We start from the raw sequence: 18,355 nt of genomic DNA, 5'->3' as shown, positions 1-18,355 counted from the left end.
CACTGTGTCTCTCTCTCAAAAATAAACATTAAAAAAAATTTTTTTAAAGGTAGGCCTTACTCGAAAATGTTGTTTAACAGGTTGTTTTAACTTTCTTAAGTTTGTTTATTTTGAGAGAGAGAAGAGAGAGGACAAGAGTGGGACAGGAGCAGACGGGAGGAGAGAGAGTCCCAAGCAGGCTCCACGCTCTCAGCACAGAACCTGATGAGGGGCCAGAACCCACGAACGGTGAGATCATGACCTGAGCTGAGATCGAGAGTCAGATGACTGAGCCACCAGGTGCCCCTAACAGACTGTTTTAAAGGAAAGAAAGGAATTCCTTTGGGTCGGGGCTAAGGGTCACAGGAGGCCCCTGGGGGGGAGGGGGGACTCAGAGAGGCTTAAGAGCAAACCTGAGCTTCCTCAGGTCATGATGTCACCGTTCATGAGTTCGAGCCCCGCATGGGGCTCTGCACAGACAGCGTGGAGCCTGCTTGGGATTCATCTCTCCTTCTCTCTCTACCCCTGCCTGGTTTGCTCACTCTCTCTCTCCCCCTCTCCCAAAAAATAAACATTTTAAAAAATGTTTAAAAAAAGAACAGACCTGAGTCTGACCCCAGGGTTCTATCCACCCTGTGAGACTAGGGCAGGGACAGTTAAGTTAGGTTGTGAGCAAGGGGCCCAGAGGAGGACCCTCAGGTGCCCCCCGGAGAGGGTTCAGGGTGGGAAGCCAGAGGAAGGAGCCCGCCACGGAAGGGCAGGTCGCCAAGGGGCTCGGGAACCCCCTCCCGCTCCGAGCCCGTCCTCCCACCGATGGACCAGAAGAGGTGAGGGAGACCGTTCACGGAGGAATGAGCCAGGGGGTGGCAGGGTCGCTCCTCAGAAGAGAGGCGTGGGTCGTGTGCACTTCCCCACGCTGCATGCCTCTAAGGGGCGTTTCCCTCTGCGGGCGCCCACCTCCTCCCAGAGGCAGACTGCTGCGGAATCGAGCGTCACATGCACTTCAGACCTGCGTCCTTTCGTCCCAAATGTCAACGCACCCATAACGACACCCGGTCCCCGTCTCTGTCCCCCTAGTTGAAAACTCAGCGGGCCCCGAAGGGGCGCCTGGGGGCTCCATCGGTTGAGCGTCCGACTTCCGCTCAGGTCGTGATCTCACAGCTCGTGAGATGGGGCCCTGCGTCGGGCTCTGTGCCGACAGCTCGGAGCCTGGAGCCCGCTTCGGATCCTGCGTCTCCCTCTCTCTCTGCCCCTCTCCCACTTGGGCTCCCGCGCGCTCTCTCTCTCTCTCTCCCCCTCAAAAATAAATAAACGTGAAAAGAGAAAACTGTCAGCGGGCCCCGTAGGCCGTCTTCCCAGTCAGTTCTCCCTAAGGCGCTGTGCCTGGCAGACCCCGAACCGCTGGGAGGGCAGGGGGGCAGGGAGGTGGTGGCTGGGACCTCGGAGCAGGAGAATGAATCAGGTGAGGTCAGCCTCCCGGGCTGGGCCCTGGAAGAGCCGCGGGGCACTCTCCTGAGCTCGAGCTCCAGCAGGTGGGCCCAGCACCCCTGTGCAGGGAGGGGGACACCGGGCGGCACTGACCTTCTCCAGCTTCTCGAAGTGCTCCCGCAGGAACTTCATGGGCCTGTCCGGCTTGGACACACACAGGTGCACGATGCAGTCCTTCAGGACCTGCTGAACACCATGCTTCTGCACATACAGCTCGCACCCCTTCAGGCTCTCGTCCTCCTCCGCCGCCGGGCAAGAGGACGGGGACGCCATGGTGGCCCCACTTCTGGCCTCCTGGGGAAGAAAACGCAGGCCGCTGTACACATGCATCTGAAAGGCACCTGGGATGTGTGGATGTCAAATCCAACAACCCCACGACGGGCGGACGTGCCTCCCCCCCGCCTGTCACAGGTCTTCCTTTTCAGGGGCTGGATGAGTCGTCAACACAAAGCCTTACCGCGAAGATCTTTGTGGGCATGGGGGAGGATCAACCAGATTTTGTAGATGAGCAAACCCCTGGTCCCCGAGAAACCTGAAGGCGGAAAGTGGGGGCCCTGGGAACCTGAGTGGCGACCATCCCTCCCCCCTTTGTAGGGACAGCTGTGTGAACCGGGGAAATGAAGGGGTGCTGCTATGGGGTCGCGAAGCCTGCTTTGCAGGAACAGAAAGAAAACAAGGAAAACGGTTGAAAGCCAGCTGAGGGGCCTTCTGGAAGGATGGAACATGGGGAACAATGGCAGGGCCGCGCAGTTCTCAGCCCGGCGGTGGGGGCTAAGTCACAATGACAGGTCAGGAACTGGGGCTGCACAGCTCCCGCCAGCCGCCCCCCCCCCGCCCCCCCCCCCGCCTCGCGGGGACCCCAGGAAGGTGCCAAGGCTGCGCACCCCCCCACAGGCCCCTCGCGCCCCCTCCCCCGCCTCTGCGCCCCCGGCCCTCCTCCAAGCCCTGCGCGCCCCCGGTCCCTGCGCCCCTTCCCCAGGCCCCACCTCCTCGGGCCCCTGCATCCCCTCCCCAGACCCCGTGCCCCTCCCCCACCTCTGCGCCCCCTGCCCCTTCTCCAAGCCCTGCGCTCCCCCACCCCGTCCCTGTGCCCCTTCCCCGGGCCCCACCTCCTCGGGCCCCCGCACCCCTTCCCCAGGCCCGGCGCCCCCGCCCCGAGCCCCCAGCCCGCGCGCCCCTCACGACTGCGCGACGGGGCCAGGTGCGGCCAAGGGGGCGGGGGCTCCCCGGGCCCACATTTCCCCGGGCCTCGCGGCCGGCCCAGCCCACCCCTCAGCCCGCGCAGGCCGGGGGGCCCTACGCAGACCCCGTCGCAGCCCCGCGTACCTGCAGGCGCGGCGCCCGAAGCCCCAGGCGGCTGCGCGCGGACGCGGGGACGGCGGGCGAGCGGGTCCCCGCACTGCAGCGGCGCCGCCCTCCGCCCGCCCCCGCGCCGCGCCGACCCGCCCCCGGCTCCCGGCCGGCCCCCTCCCCCCCGCCCGCCCCCCACCTCGTCTACTTCCGGCGCCGCGGCGGGCCTCCCTCTGCCCGACCGCAGACCTCTCCGCGCGGATGTCCCCTCGCCCCTGGCTTACCTCTGCGCTCCCCCCTCCCCGCCTTGGCCAAGCCCGGGCGGGCCTCGAGTTGCACAAACCCACGGCCGGCCGGGACCACCGCCCTCCGCCGCCCACCGCCCACACCTCCTCCCCCCCCTCCCCTGCACCCTGGTTGGCTGCAGCTGAGGCGGCATCAGGGTCACGGCCGGGCCCCCCACTGCTCACACCTGGCGTGTTCCATCTACACAGGCTGCAGCGTACTGGTTCCAGCAGGTGCACCCATTCTCGGGGTCGAGGGCCCCAAGTCAGGGCCAGAAGAGGGGGCCAGATGGGCCCAGACCTAGAGGTGAGCCGATTTCCTTCAGATGTCCCAGTGGGAAATCAGGGGGTCATCCGAGTTTCTTCCCACCACCCTCCGGTGTCCACGAGGTTACCGAGGCCTGCAGAGCCCCCCCCCCCCCCAGTGACTTCCTAATCTGTAAGCCCAGACCTGCAGAAAACGGAACTGTCCTTATTTTCCTGTTGCCCAAACCAGGCTTTGCCCCCATTCTGGCAGGGTGGGGGCAGAAACTCATCTCAGTCTGCTGGGGGACCCCACCCTTGCCACAGAGTGGTCCAGATACCAGGAGAAGGGACAGGGAACCCAGGCCTTGAAGGGACAGAAGATATTTGTGCACCTCTCCCACACTCTCCTGTGCACAGTCACCTGTCCTCCGCTCCCCTGTCCTCCCTGCTCACCTGTCCTCAGCACATCACAGCAAGGCCGGCCTCACCCGGTGGGCTCCCCCACGAGGGCTGACGCTGGCCCCACTTTCTCTTGCCTACGTAAAGATAAAGGAACAGGTCACACTCAGGTGGAGAAGCTAGGAGCTCCTTTCCGCTTCCCCAGCGCCTGCCCTCAATGTGGGGGGAGGTCAGGGGTCAGCTGGGCAGCCAACTGGACAATCAGTAGCCAATGCGCTTACGTGAGGACAGCGGGAGTGTCCCTCGCAGAGCTGGGGTGTGAAACCATGAGCACCCACAATGCTGACAGTCACGGGTAGGTCCCCTCCCCCCGGGCAGTGATAAATCCTGGCTTCTTGTAGGGTGTCCAAGAGCCCCCGCCTTCCACTGGGAACAAACGGCTGGTATCAGGTCGCCCATTCACAAGCCCCGTAAATAGTGCTCGTCTGAGAACGTCCCCTCCACCCACAGGGAGGCCCCCCACTACATGCTCAGCCCTACTGCGTTCCCCAGCAGAGGTTATCGACAATCCGAGCTCTGGGGGGGGGGGGGGTATTTACCCCTAGAACCTGGGTGACCAAGCCTTGCAAAGACCCGACTTCAGAGCCACGTCCTTTCCCGAGCACCACCCCTGGGTCTGTCAGCTCCATTCTCCCACCAAGATTCAACCACCGGAGTGTTTCTCCTGCAGGAACACTTCCCTGTGGCGCTGCCCCTGCACGGAGGTGGGCACCTGTGGGGGCAACGTGGACTCCCCTCGTGGGACTATGTGAATCTGCTTGCTTAATGCTGAGAGCTCAAATAGGCGCGGTGCTGTTTTTCCCCTCCTTTATTCAGTCTGCGGGGCAGAGACACAAACATTCTCTGGGTGCAGAAGGGAAAATGACTCGTTCGACCCTGGCCTCTGGAGACGTGGTGGGGCACCGTGGTCTGACTTCCCCACAGGCACCGTGTCCTGGGCAGCGTGCAGAAGCCTTGAGGGCAGAGGATGTGGCTGACTGCTACTGACCTGCTCGCTGGGGGACAGCCGGGTGCCAGAACCTTCCTGGAGAGGCCCTTGGGGGGACGGCCGGGTGCCAGAGCCTTCCTGGAGAGGCCCTTGGGGGACAGCCGGGTGCCAGAGCCTTCCTGGAGAGGCCCTTGGGGGACAGCCGGGTGCCAGAGCCTTCCTGGAGAGGCCCTTGGGGGACAGCCGGGTGCCAGAGCCTTCCTGGAGAGGCCCTTGGGGGACAGCCGGGTGCCAGAGCCTTCCTGGAGGGGCCCTTGGGGGACAGCCGGGTGCCAGAGCCTTCCTGGAGAGGCCCTTGGGGGACAGCCGGGTGCCAGAGCCTTCCTGGACAGGCCCTTACACCTCAAACGGGTGGATGGTACTCGAGTGCAGCTTTTAGGTGAGGAGCTGGGACGGAGGCCGGGCGTGTAGGGAGCAGCAGGCAGCAGGGGCCAGTGACCGTGACCCCCAGTGGTTATTATTCTTAGGGCCACAGCAGTTCCTCGGGGAGGGCTCTAAGTCCCACCCTGAGCACACACAGGCAGGGGCCCTGTAGGGATGCAGAAGACGGGCCACAGGGGGAGAGGAGGCGGGAAGCATCCCCCAAACCCTGTACTTCTGAAGAAGCTGCATTCGGTGAGAGAGATTCCTTGGGAAGGAGGCAGCAGGAGAACGTTGCAAGAACAATGTTATCCAGTTTTCAGCTTTTATTTCTTTTCATGTTTATTTAGTTTTGAGAGACTCCGAGCACGAGCCAGGGAGGGACAGAGAGAGAGGGAGACACAGAATGCGAAGCAGGCTCCAGGCTCTGAGCTGTCAGCACAGAGTTCGATGTGGGGCTCAAACCCGTGAATTGTGAGATCGTGACCTGAGCCGAAGTTGGACGCTCAACCAACTGAGCCACCCAGGCGCTCCTTGATTTTTCAGCTTTTAAATGGCTCGTGAGGTGGGTCTGGGATGCACAACTTCCTACCAGTTTTGTCACATGTCTGTGAAGTCTGATCACCCACACTCCCTGGGGTGGCCCTGCTGTGTGACAGCCCACGCTTGGAAGCAGACACCCCGTGGGGCCTCCGGTGAGAACACAGACCCCAGGCCCACAGAGCCACGGGATAATCGGGTGTGTTGTTCAGTCAGTGCGTTTGCGGGGACTCTTTCCGTGGACAGCTGAGTCCCGGGCAGAGGGTGGGGGCCAGGGAGAAGCCCAGCCTCACGTCCGGGTGGGTGCTGGACGAGAACGCAGCTACAGAAATGCCACAGACAGAACGTTTGCGGCCCCCCAAACTCCTGTTCAAGTCCTGACCCCCAGCGTGGGGTGCTAGGTCCTGGGCGGGACCCTCACGGCGAGCTCAGTGCCCTCACGAAAGAGACCCGGGGCGCGCCCTCGCCCCCACAGCCCGGCGAGGATGCGGTGACCAGACGGCCAGCAGCGGCCTGGCCGGAACCACAGGGGGTTCTTCCTCTCCACGTCCAGCCTCCGGGGCCGTGAGGAATCAGTGTCTGCTGTTCACAAGCTGCCCGGCCTGTGGTAATTTTGTCATAGCAGCCCGAGCAGACTCAGGAGGCGGGAATATCCAGCAGAGCCACATAGGAAGATACATTAAAAGATTATGAACAGGGTACAGGAAAGAACAGACGTTCGAGAATCAGAACAAGGAATCCAGAAATAAACCCAAACCAATATTTACAGGGACTCTGCACGTGATGAAGGTGGCATTGCATATTTGTGGGGATGACGATAACTTAATAGTTTGGGAAGAAGTAAAGTCAATTGGAAAAAAGTTGGGTTGGATCCCAGTGTCTCTCTTTGTATCAACTTGAGACGGGTCAGATGATACACAAGCAACAAAAGTAACGTTTGGGAAATATCATCTCCAGACACAGGAAGCCTTGTTTTTTTTAACATTTATTTTTTATTTTTGAGAGAGAGAGAGCATGAGTAGGGGACAGGCAGAGAGAGAGGAGGAGAGAGAGAGCAGGGCGTGGGGGGTTGCTGAGAGTGGGAGACACAGAATCCGAAGGACGATCCAGGCTCTGAGCTGTCAGCACAGAGCCTGACGTGGAGCTCGAACCCACAAACCGTGAGATCATGACCTGAGCCAAAGTTGGACGCTCAACCGACTGAGCCACCCAGACACCCTGTCACAGGAGGCCTTTGTAATCATACATCCAGGAGCCATAAATATGAAAACTGATAAACTCAACTCCGTAAAAATGAAAACCTGTGCATAAAAAAACCCTCGCACATTCAAAATAAAAACAAAACAGGCGATAAATTCACGATACCCGTCACAAAGGGCCGATTTCCTCTGCATGAAGACACCCAGTGCAGATTAACCTGTCGGGCTCACACAGGCCCTGCGGTCTGGCAATTGCAGGTGGTGGGGGCATGGGAAACGGGCCCCCCCCCCGCGCTTCTGGTGGGGGTGTGCACAGAGGGGCCTCTTCGCACACTTGTGGAAAATCGTTAAATACCCAGATCCCAGCAATCCTACCTCGCTAGGTTTATCAATCATTTGATAACAAATCAATACCGTAGTGACTATCCCGATGGGTGCGTTTTTCTGCACGTGGGTCAACGTATACCTTTCCGGGCGCACAGAAACTCCTGAGAAGCAGAGTGGCAGGAAAAACCAAGTGTCCATCGACAGGGTCTGACGAAATACTCTGCGGCCCACGGGACCACGGGGCGCCACACGACCGTTTAAAGAGCATGTGGTGGCCCTGAGTGCGCTAACGCTAACCCATCCCCACGGTGTGTTCCTGAGCAGAAACCAAAACCACGGTGTGAAACTTGGCACGTGCGCTGCCAGCTGAGGGGTGGCCGTACGTGTGGGCGCGTGCGGATTCAGGCATGGCGCCTCCAGAGGGACACTGAAGGACACAGGCGGCCTCTGAGGCGAGCGGGGGCAGGAGCCCTTCTGTGTTCCGTGTCCTCGAGTGCCATTCGAGCTGTGCACCAAATGCGTGTCTTAACCGTTCAAAAGTAATCGGTTTTCTTTACATTAAATTTTTAAAATCTTCCTGGAAAGAGGGAATTCAAAACACCTGTTATTTTCGCTTCCTCCACAAACCACACTAAAATCACAATAAAGGCATTTTTTTTTTTAATATTCATTTTTGAGAGAGAGCACAAGCGGGTGAGGGGCACAGGGGGGCGGGCGGGCAGAAGATCTGAAGCGGCTTCTGCACAGAGCCTGACAATGGGCTCAAGGTCACGAACTGCGAGATAATGACCTGACCAAGTCAGACGCCCAACTGGCTGAGCCACCCAGGTGCTCCAAGGGACTTTGTTGTAAAGGCGCAAAGCCCCGAGGACGGGGAGAACCCAGGGGAGACCCTCACAAGAGTCTGGGAGCCCAAACGAGGACGGGAGAGCCGTCGTCGACTTACTGAACTGTGAACTGGCAGAAAGAGCCTGTCGAAGAGCCCAGTTCACACCACAGGCCTCCCCACCCCCACCCCCACCCCCGCAGCCTCAGAGGTGGTCTCACCGGATCCCCTGGGAGGGAGAGCTGCTGGAGCTGGGGGAGAGTCGGCCCTGCGGCCCCGGAGGAGGAGGACGGTCTCTAGACTGGGGGTCCAGGACGGCAGAGACCCAAACCAGGGCGGACCCCTGCCCCTCACCGGAACGCCGGGGGCCCCATCTTCGCCCTCCCCCGGCGCTGGTGGGTCTTCTGCGGAGAGCCTGACACCAAGACACTGACACCAGCAGTTCCCCAGCGCCCGGCCTGAGCAGCAGGGCCTAAAAGCAGCGGCCCTCCCGCCACCACATGCACCCAACGTCCGATAGCCGCCGAGCTTCCCTGAGGGCCTGTGTCGCTCGAGGGGTGAAGCCACACATCGGATGCTAGAAACTGCCCACCATCACACCAGTTAGGAAGCCGGAGTTGGCCAGGAGGAGAGCTGCCCCGCAGCGGGGCCCCGGCCTTCGAGGGGGCCCTTGCATCACGGGCTGGAGACCACTCCCAGCCTACGGACTTCCTAACTCATGCGAGCCGTTCGGACGGAGGCTACACCACGTTGACTTACTGGATCCTGGAGGTCTCAGCCGTCTGTGACCCTGTCCAAGCCAGGAATCGGAACGCCCTGGTCACCCCCCTGCCCCTCAGCCCCGAATCTGCTTCTGCAAAGTAACCCTGCCCCTACCCATGTGCCCCACCGTCTCCCGTCAGGCCGGTCCAGGGGCAAAGCCAGTGACGCCTTCAAGCCAGCCAAGGTCCCCATCCCCCTCCCTCCCTCTGCCCCCCGGCCCTCGGACCAGCATTCCCTTCCTCTGTGCCTGAGTTCCTCCACCTCGGACCCCACCTCCAGAGTCTCTCCTGGGGGCGTCTGCACCTCCGCCCTGCCCCCCACTGCACGTGGCACCTCCCCTCCCGGCTGTCGGCTCCGTGAGAAGTGACAGCGTCTGCTTTGACTGCCTGCTGTATCCTGGTGCCCAGCAGGATGCCCAGAAACGTCAAACAGCCCACGTGTGTTGGATGAGATCACGAATGAATCAACCAAGCAGGAATTATTTGCTGAAGTCAGTTTGTTATACTGGCTTAAATGACACGCTTTAAAACACGTGGCACAGGACACTGAACAAGCGAGACTCCGGGAATAGACTTGGAAATCACGTTTTCCTTACCTCTTCCTGACTCTTTAACTATTCAGTGGAGGCAGTCCTGTCTCTGCCCCGAGAGGCACGTGTGGACAGTGGCATCTCGTTCTGGCTCAAACATAGAGTTTCAAAGTTCTAAGGTTACGCTAAGATATGAACCCAGCGTCAGTCAGCTCAGTCGTCGTAATCGTCCAGGACCAGGAAGTGATGAAAACGCGAAACCAGAGATTAGGAGCACGGCCTCCTCCAACGAGGTGCCCTGCTGCGAGCAGTGGGGAAGGAGAGGGGTCCCTTAGCTCTGCCCCTCTCTCGCTCTCCCACCGCCCTCCCCAGACTCTGTAACGGGGCCTGCCCCCTCCCGCGTCGGAACAGCCTCTGGCATCTAGAATTCCCAGAAGAGGGCACACCACCGGCCACTGCGTCAGCCTCAGGGACCTCCCAGGAGGGGACTCTACGCTGCGTGGCCTTCCGTGTCGGGCTCTCACCGAGCATCGTGTTTTCAGGGTTCAGCCACACGGTGGCCGGCGTCCGCACTTCATTCCTTCTGCAGCTCAACAGTACCCCACGCTTTATCCGTCACCCGTGATGGACACCCGGGCCGCTTCCGCCGCTCGGCTGCTGGGAGCACGGGCGTGCAGGGACCTGCCTGACCTGTGTCCACCTCTATAGGCTGTGTAACAGGACACAGACGTGGTGGAGCTTACGGGAGTCCCAGGTTTCGTTTTTTGAGGAGCCGCCAGACCATCTTCCCCAGCGGCCCTCCACCAGCAGCGCCCCAGGTTCCGGTTTCTCGTGTCCTTGCCAATACGTGTTGTTTTCTGTTGTTGTTGTTTTAGTAACCGCCTCCCCCAGGCGTGGAGACAGCTCGGCACGCTTCCTGCCACGTTCCAGGGACCAGGCGAGCTCGCAGGCCAGCTCAGATTCAACAGGAGGCTGGATCCGTGTGCAGGCATGGGAGGAATGTCAGCAGCTGTCTTTGGAACCAGTCCTCTGCATCTCATGTGACATGTGCTAAGTGGGTATTTGTGGGTGTGCCTTCTACCCCTCATCTGCCAAGTTGTTGTCACGAACAGGTGTCATGTTTCATCACGTGCTTTTTCTGCACCCACCAAGATGATCCCATGATTTTTTTTTTCTTCAGCTTGTTTTAATGTGGTAAATTACATTCATTTCTATGTTAAATTAACTTGCATTCCTGGAATAAATTCAATCTGGTCACAATGTATTATTCTTTTTAAATTCTTGATTTCCAGACTGAGTTGGTTAATATTTTATTTAGGATTTTTACACCTGTATTCAATGAGAGAGACTGATCTATAATATTCCTTTTGTGTAATGTCCCTGTCACCATGTGGGATCAAGGTTATGATGCTGGCCTCATAAAATGGGTTTAGAGATGCTCCCTCTTCCTGGTGTCAAAGAGTCTAGACCCAGAGTTATTTCCTAGTTAAATGTTTTGAAGTTAATAAAGACCTGTGCTTACAGCCATTATCGTGGGAAGCTTTTTATTTATTTTTTTAATGTTTATTTTTGAGAGAGAGAGAGACAGAGTGTGAGCTGGGAAGGGGCAGAGAGGGAGACACAGAATCCGAAACAGGCTCCAGGCTCTGAGCTGTCAGCACAGAGCCTGACACGAGGCTTGAACCCACCGACTGCGAGGTCATGACCTGAGCCGAAGTCACTCGCTTAACCGACTGAGCCACCCAGGCGCCCCAATGCTTTTAAACCACAAAGCCAATTTCTTTACTAGGTACCACACTCTCCTGCCTTCCTATTTCTTCTTGCATAAGTTTTAGTAAACCACATTTTCCTAGGAATCCACCAATTCATCTGCTTTGGGAGGAATAAAGTGATTCATATGATCCTTGCAGTGTCTCTTTATTGCTTAGGACCTGTAGTGATAACCCCTTTCCACTCCATGTTGGTTTTGTGCTTTTGCATTTTCTCCCCTTGTCAGTCTTAACAGAGGTTTAGCAATTTTCGTAGCCTTGTAAAAGAACAAACTCTTGGTTTTATTGATACTCTCCATTGTATGTTTTTCTGTTTCATTACTTTCTGTTCTAACCTTTATTATTCCTTTTTTTTTTTTTTTTTTTTTTTTTTTTTTACCAGGTTCAGGTTTATCTACGTATTTTGCTACTGGGGGGAAAAATCAACCTTTCGTACTCTACGCAGGCAAGAAGCGTAACGGAGATAGCGGTGGAGTAACAACATCTGATCTCAGTCTGATTCCTGTTCCTTTGAAAGCAATCTGTTTTTTCTCTGGCAGTCCTCTCCACGTTTGTCTTTGACATTCTTGGATTCCATAGCCTGTCAATATGTGCGCCTCCTTGGTACTCTGCAGATCTAAGCTGACGGTCCTTTCTCTTCCACTCTGGAAAATTTGTCTCCGTTGTCCCTTCAAATATTGGCTACTCCCCGTATTTATGACCCCTTTCTCTAGGGCATCCATCAACCAGATATCAGCATTTTTGCTTCCATCCCCCTCTTTTAGGCACCTTCTTCTTGTTCCCGGTGTCACACCGCCAAGATAAAGACCTTCACCTCTTTTATGGGCATGTCGTACTTATTTTGATGCACTGGCCCTTCCGTTGGGCTGCTCCTGGGATCACCGGTTTACTTCCTTCCCTTCGGTCTGGCTGTGTGTCTTCGGGAAGGAGACAGGGCAGATGCCGTCTGTGTATCCGAGTGGCCGCCACCACCACCATCACAATGCTTAAGTACCGTCACCACACACGACTGCCCCATCGGTGCGTCAGGGCCACTCCCAGCTCCATCCCTAACCCCGGAGACCAGGAAGACCTGGACTTGTCACTTCACGAATGTCACGTAAGTGGGATCTCGCTGCACTCACCCTTTAATGACTGCCCTTTGGACTCACGACATCTTCCCTAGAGTCACCAGCTCCTTGTGTAGAGCAGCCATTCATTCCTTTGTATCTCTGAGGACACCTGTGCTGAATTCCCACGTTTGAAGATTTTCTTATTGTCTGCTACTGATTTTCAGTTTGATTCAGAGAACATAGTCTCCGTATGGTTTCAGTTCTTTTAAATTGATTTTGTTTTATGGCCCAAGATATGGTCTCTCTTGGAATATGTTCCACGGTCACTGGAAAAGAATGTGTCCTCTGCTGTTGTTGGGTGGAGTGTTCCACAAGTGTCCCTTAATCTTGTCGGTTGAGGGCGGTGCTCTTGTATATCTTTGCTGAATGTCTGTCTAGTAATTCTACAACTGCTGAGAGTGGGTAAGAAGTCCTCATATAAAGTCCTTCATATGCTCTGAAGCTGTCATTTGGTGCCTGTGCACTTGGGATTGGTCATTTTATCATTAGGTAACGTCCCTGTTTTTTTCTGAGAAAGTTTCTTCACTCTGAAGATTATTTTGGCTGGCATTAATAGAGTCTATCTGCTTATTAAAAATTAATGTTTACTTGATATATCCTCTTCCATGCTTTTACTTTCAATCTACCCATGTCCCTGTGGCCAAAATGAGCTTCAGCATATAGTAGACAACGCAGAGTCGGGTCTCGGTTTTTTTATTCACTCTGCCAACCTCTGTCTTCTAACTGGTACATTTAGACCATTTACGTTAAAGTAATCATTGACACATTAGGGCTTCCGTCTGCCATTTCATTAATCGTGTTGGTTTCCTCTCTTGTGCCCTGTGAGATCCTGAAACATTTGTTAGAATTCCATTTAATGTTTCTGCCTCTACCGCCATGTTGAGCTTTCTCAGCGGCTGCCCCAGACATCACCACACACACACACGGCACTTAGAGGTCCCCTGGTATCGATGTTGTGCCACGTCGAGTGCAGTGTAGAAACCTTACTGCCACTACGTCCCTTCATCCTTCCCGCTTTTCAAATATAATTATAAATATTTCCTCTGCATACACCGAGCCCCACATCAGCGTTATTTTCTGCTTCAAGCATCAACCCTGATTGAAGAAACTTACGAAGTGAAAGACGGTCAGTCGTGTGTCCTTCCACTCTTACCCATTCTATTCTTAATTTTCTGAAGGGCCCTGCCTTCCTGTCACAATTTTCCTCTTCTTGGACAGCTCCTTTTAATCATTCACCAAGGGCAAGTCTGCTAGCAACAAATTCTATCAGTCTGCCTCTGTCTGAGAATATTTTCATTCCTCCTTCACTCCTGAGGACGGTTCTGTTGGTAGAGAATTCACTTCCCTTTCAATCTCTTTCGATGCTTGAACAACATGCCGCTTCCTCCCAGCCTCTGTGATGTAGGATAAGACACCTGCTGTCACTCATGCTGCTGTTCCCCTACAGGCCACGCATCGTTTCTATGTATAACATTTTTTCTCCTCTCTTCGGTTTTCAGAAGTTTAACTATGATGTGTTTCCCAGTCCTGTGGCCAGGAAGCGGTGGTTCGTCCTGCAATTTTCTTGCCCGTGCTGTGACTGTTAAATTAACATTTGACAGGCAGAACACAAGGACTGGGAGGGAAAGTACAAGAGAGGTGCTTATGACTCACAGGTCCTGGGGGTGCACAGCACAGCATGTGGGGAGGTCGAGGCAGGGCACAGGCAGAGAAAGGGTCCGTGGAGTGCTTTGGGGGTTCTGGGCTAGGGCCGGATCGGTCAATTTGAGTCAAAAAGAGCAGGGCTTTGGTCAGCTTTGCAGGGGCTCCCTGGGCGTCAGGGGAACGTGCTTATCACAAGGGTTGCAGGAGAGTTATACCAAAACTTTCACTGACTGTGACTCTGCAGGAATTGTAGGACACGTGTGCGTGGGAGGGGCTGGTGCTGGTCCAAAGCCCCTGCAGGCTGCCTGGCTACACTCCACGGACACAGAGGCAGCAACATTATAGACAAGTTTAGTCAAACTCAACAGCCTGCAGGCAGTTCTGGGTTGGGCTGCAGGCCTCTCTGGCACCTATTCTGGGAACCTGTGAGAGAGAAGAGGAAAACCCAGGGAACCCACTGTGCGGCCGCCACCCAGTGCTGAGGACCCTGGCCTGTCCTTTCCCATCACTGTGGAATTACTGGTAAGGTATTCCACAGGAAGGAGCAAGGAACAGTGAGTCTGCACCACGCTTTCTGGAGCAGGAGGCCGCAACACCCTAAGTCGACTGCCTGCTGTTTCCCATCTGGGGCAGAGCTCACCTTCAAACAGCCACAACTGCCCCCCACTCCCCCCACAGCAGCAAAGCACGCTCAGAAAAGTACAAGCCTGCCGGTGCCGACTCTCCCACCCCTACAGCCTTCCTTGTGTCCCCATCACTCTAAGATAAAGGCCCTGGTGGTCTGACCCCCTCCCCCTCTTCCTGCTCTCCCTGGGTCCCTGGGCTGCAGCCACAAGGAGCTTCCAGAACAGCCTCGGGGCCTCCCTGATGGGCTCCCTTGGCAGACCGGGTGCCTTCCACGACAGTCTGGAGGCCAGAAGTCAGGGCTGGTTCCTCCCCAGGCTGCTGGGGCAGGTCTGTCCCGGGCCACTGTCCCTAGGCTGCCAGGCCAGCCTGTCCCAGGCCGCTGTCCCCAGGCTGCCGGGCCTCTCTGTCCCAGGCCGCTGTCCCCAGGCTGCTGGGCCTCTCTGTCCTGGGCCGCTGTCCCAAGGCTGCTGGGCCACCCAGTCCGGAGGCTGCAGGGCGGCTCTGTCCCGGCCGCTGTCCCTGGCCTGCACACGTTGTGTTCTCCGTGTGTGCTGCATCCACCTCCAAAATCCGCCCTTCATAGTGTAAGGGTTAAACTGTAGTGTAGGGCTAACGCTTAGCTTGAAAAATAACAGCTTTGGGTTGACACTGAAGGTTAAGAGATAACAGCCTTGCTTTGCTCTTGTAAACTACCCCTCATACTCTTGTAAATTAGGCTTCACCAATTAAGGAAACAAAAGTTCAAAGAAAAGAGCATCAGAGGCAGAGCCAAGGAGATCCACTGGTTGCAACTTAGAGGCAGAAAGTCTAAAATGAACACCTCATTAGGCAACTGTTTCTAACTCATCTGGCAACTGTTTCTTTGTTCTGTTCCCAGGTGATGATAAAACGATGTGATCGGTTATAAAAACTCTCTACCTCGGGTGTTCCAGGCTGCACTCTTATCAAGAGTGTTGGACCCGGTCGGTCGGCCTTGCCTCTCATTGTAATAAACTTTGTTGTGACTGTCACTGGTGCCCATAGCATTCTGTTTCAGGAATCGTGTGGATGCAACAATAGAGGCAGTCGCATGGGACCGTGGCCCCCGTGACGTATTTTTACTCTGATGGCCGCTGTAAGGTCCCTATCGCTAAATAAGGTCACGTTCTGAGGTTCTCGGGACTAGGACTCCAATACACAAACTTGGGGGAGACAATTCAAACCACAGCACCCCCACCCGGGGCCTCTGCCCCCGCCGTTTCCCTCCCGCTCCGGCTCTCGCGCCAGCGCCTCCGCGGAGTTCCTCTCACTGACCCTGCCCTGTCACCGGTGCTGTCACTTCACGGGCAGGACTTACCTGTCCACATCAAGTCCCCTCGCCATTCATTCCCCCGACCAGTTTCGCCTCCTATCGCTACGCTGAGACCCGAGCGCGCAGGAACCCGCGGCGTTTCCGGCCCCTCCCGGCAGTGTCCCGTCCGCGCCCAGAGCTGCCAATAAAGTTGTATTCGCGACCAACCGGAAGGGGAGCCGTAATCCGCGCCGCGGCCGTCGTGAAAGCGCCGGTCTCCCCTAGCGACGGGCAACGCGGGCAAGATGGCGGCACTGGTGGCGGCGGAGGCCGCGGCGCCTCTGGGCCCGGCCGAGGCGGCCGAGGCGGCCGAGACGGCCGAGGCGGCGGAGCTGAGCCGCGCCCTGAGCCGCCTGCTGCCCGGGCTTGAGGCCGACAGCAAGCTGAGCCGGCGGCGCGCGCTCGAGGCGCTGCAGCGCGCAATCGAGGCGGCGTGGCCCGAGGAGCCCGCCGCCGAGTCCGCCGCCGCGGCCGCAGGCTTCCAGGGCCCGTGGGCGCGCCTGCTGCTGCCGCGCCTGCTGCTCTGCCTGGCTGACCCGGCGGAGGGCTGCCGCGCGCTGGCGGCGCACCTGCTGGGCCTGGGCCTGCGGCGCGCCGCGCGGCCCCGCGACGCCCTGCCGCGCCTGCTGCCGGCGCTGGTCGCGCGCCTGGCCGGCCCCGAGTCCGAGCGCGGCCGGCCGCCCGAGACCTGCGAGGAGCTGCGCCTGGCGCTCGTGCAGCTGCTCGGCCTGGCCGTGCGCCTGGGCGGCGCCGCGCTCGCGCCCCACCTGGACGACGCCGTGAGGGTGCTGCGCTGCACGCTGCTCGACCCCTTCGCCGCCGTGCGCCGCGAGAGCTGCCAGTGCGCCGCCAGCCTGGCGCGCGCCACGCCAGGTGCCCGTCTCGCGCGGGGGTCGGGGTGGGGGCGCGGGCAGGCACGGGCGCCGTCCCCGACGCCCGAAGCTGCGGCCGCTCCTCGCCGTTCGGTGGTTCGCAAAATGCAGAGTCGCGGAAACCCCGCGGAAATCGCCCAGAGGGTCTGGGACGCGGCGCGTTCCGGTGGCTGCTTCTCACCCGCGTGACGAACCCGGGCGCTGGTGGGAGCGCGCCCCGAGAATCACCGCTGCGGTCTCCCAGGCCTCGTCCCCATCGCTAAGCCTATCGGTCTTCCCTCTTTGGGTCGGAGCGCTGTCCTCCTGAATGGAGAGAGGCCACTTCTCACGTGTTTTCCTTTAATTCGTTCTCCATTATTTTAAGAATTCTAATCTGATCAGGACATTCCCTTTTTCTAAGTAGCTGTTTCTGCAGGATCTTGCCCCAGTTAACTTCTCCTTACTGCCTCAGACTGGGATGTGGAATGGTTGGAGGCCTCTACTTAGTCCCGTTGGGAAGGCTTCCTGTAGGAGGAAATATAGAGGTTGAAGATCTGTGATCTGTGGTCTGGAGGAAACCAGCTTTGAGGAATAAACAACTTGGTAGATGTGAGGAGCAGAAAGGAGGTCAAGATTGCTGGAGGGAAGAAAGGGGGGAAGCTGCTGCAGGTTTGAATTTAGTGTTAAATGCAATGAGGAGCCAGCGGGGGGTGTGGAGAAAGGGCGGGAGAGGCTCAGATTCTGATTTGTTTTTAACGTGTATTTATTTTAGAGACAGAGAAACAGAGCACAAGTGGGGGAGGGGCAGAGAGAGAAGGAGACACAGAATCCCAAGCAGGCTCCAGGCTCTGAGCTGTCAGCACAGAGCCCGACGCGGGGCTTGAACCCACAAACTGGGAGATCATGACCTGAGCTGAAGTCGGATCCTTAACCGACTGAGCCACCCAGGCACCCCAGTTCTGATGTTTAAAAGATGACTGTGGTGCTCAGAGAATTGATCACCAAAGGTGGCAAGGGGAAATGAGAAAGTCAGTTGGGGCGAGAGTTAATCCATACTTAGATGATGGTTGGCTTGGACTTGTGGGGGTGAGCGGTCGGCTAACAGACATGGAAGAAAGTGGATGGGTGGATGGATGTCGGGCACGGAGCGGGCAGGGTGTCCTGTTGAACTGGGTGGGGGATGAGGGAGAAGGAGGTTTGGGTGGACAGGAGACAAAGAAGAATGAATGAGGCTTCTTTTCACCCCTTGCCATTAGGGACCGTCAAGATTTCCGTTGTGAGTGACAAGTTTGGATTCAAATAGTACAGAATTTCTAAGAGAGCTGGGTTTGAGGCTCGGGCTGGAGACAGCCTTTGGGAATTACAAGCTTTTGTTTATTTTTTTTTTTTAATTTTTTTTAATGTTTATTTTTGAGACGGAGAGAGACAGAACATGAGCGGGGGAGGGGCAGAGAGAGAGAGGGAGACACAATCCGAAGCAGGCTCCAGGCTCTGAGCTGTCAGCACAGAGCCCGACGTAGGGCTCGAACTCACAAACTGTGAGATCATGACCTGAGCCGAAGTCGGACGCTGAACCGACTGAGCCACCCAGGCGCCCCAAGGGAATTACAAGCTTTTAACACATTTCTCACTGACCCCCAACCACTTCGCTCCCTGGTCTGTGGGTCAGCCAGGGTGACGGCTTCTGCCTTGCAGCCTTTGTGTGTTCCCTCACTGGATTGTAAGTTCTGGAAGGGTGGGGCAGT

General features: G+C 57.2%; 2 protein-coding genes and 1 long non-coding RNA gene across 5 annotated transcripts in view; 1 reads left to right on the top strand and 2 right to left on the bottom strand.

The window, feature by feature from the left end:
* PRKAR1B (protein kinase cAMP-dependent type I regulatory subunit beta) overlaps window positions 1–3,357 on the bottom strand; it is a 103,853-nt gene extending 100,496 nt beyond the window's left edge. Inside the window, exons 1-2 of one of the 2 annotated variants that reach the window (XM_053893839.1) lie at window positions 3,230–3,357; window positions 1,561–1,761 (exon numbers count right to left, since the gene is read on the bottom strand). In XM_053893839.1, the coding sequence (XP_053749814.1) occupies window positions 1,561–1,740 (180 nt within the window). In that variant the 5' untranslated portion in view covers window positions 1,741–1,761; window positions 3,230–3,357. Of the gene's footprint in view, window positions 1–1,560; window positions 1,762–2,793; window positions 2,921–3,229 lie in introns of those variants that run through there. The other variant, XM_053893838.1, reaches the window with a different exon arrangement.
* Window positions 3,358–5,384: 2,027 nt separating this feature from the next.
* Window positions 5,385–16,011, bottom strand: LOC109251101 (uncharacterized). Its single transcript, XR_002073350.2, has 3 exons — window positions 15,766–16,011; window positions 9,344–14,225; window positions 5,385–8,776 (listed from the first exon to the last, which is right to left on the bottom strand). It is a non-coding gene; the product is annotated as an uncharacterized LOC109251101 (long non-coding RNA).
* The window catches only part of DNAAF5 (dynein axonemal assembly factor 5), a 48,338-nt gene continuing 45,955 nt past the window's right edge, over window positions 15,973–18,355 (top strand). For both annotated transcript variants that reach the window (XM_053893837.1, XM_053893836.1), the window contains exon 1: window positions 15,973–16,632. In XM_053893837.1, coding sequence (XP_053749812.1) covers window positions 16,005–16,632 — 628 coding nt within the window. In that variant the 5' untranslated portion in view covers window positions 15,973–16,004. The remainder of the gene's footprint in view (window positions 16,633–18,355) is intronic.

The sequence above is a fragment of the Panthera pardus genome, unplaced genomic scaffold (genome assembly GCF_024362965.1).
Source record: "Panthera pardus isolate Hobbes unplaced genomic scaffold, ASM2436296v1 HiC_scaffold_4, whole genome shotgun sequence".
NCBI lineage: Eukaryota > Metazoa > Chordata > Mammalia > Carnivora > Felidae > Panthera > Panthera pardus.
The sequence above is the reverse complement of the archived record's forward strand: the minus strand, read 5'-3'. Positions and strand labels throughout refer to the sequence as shown.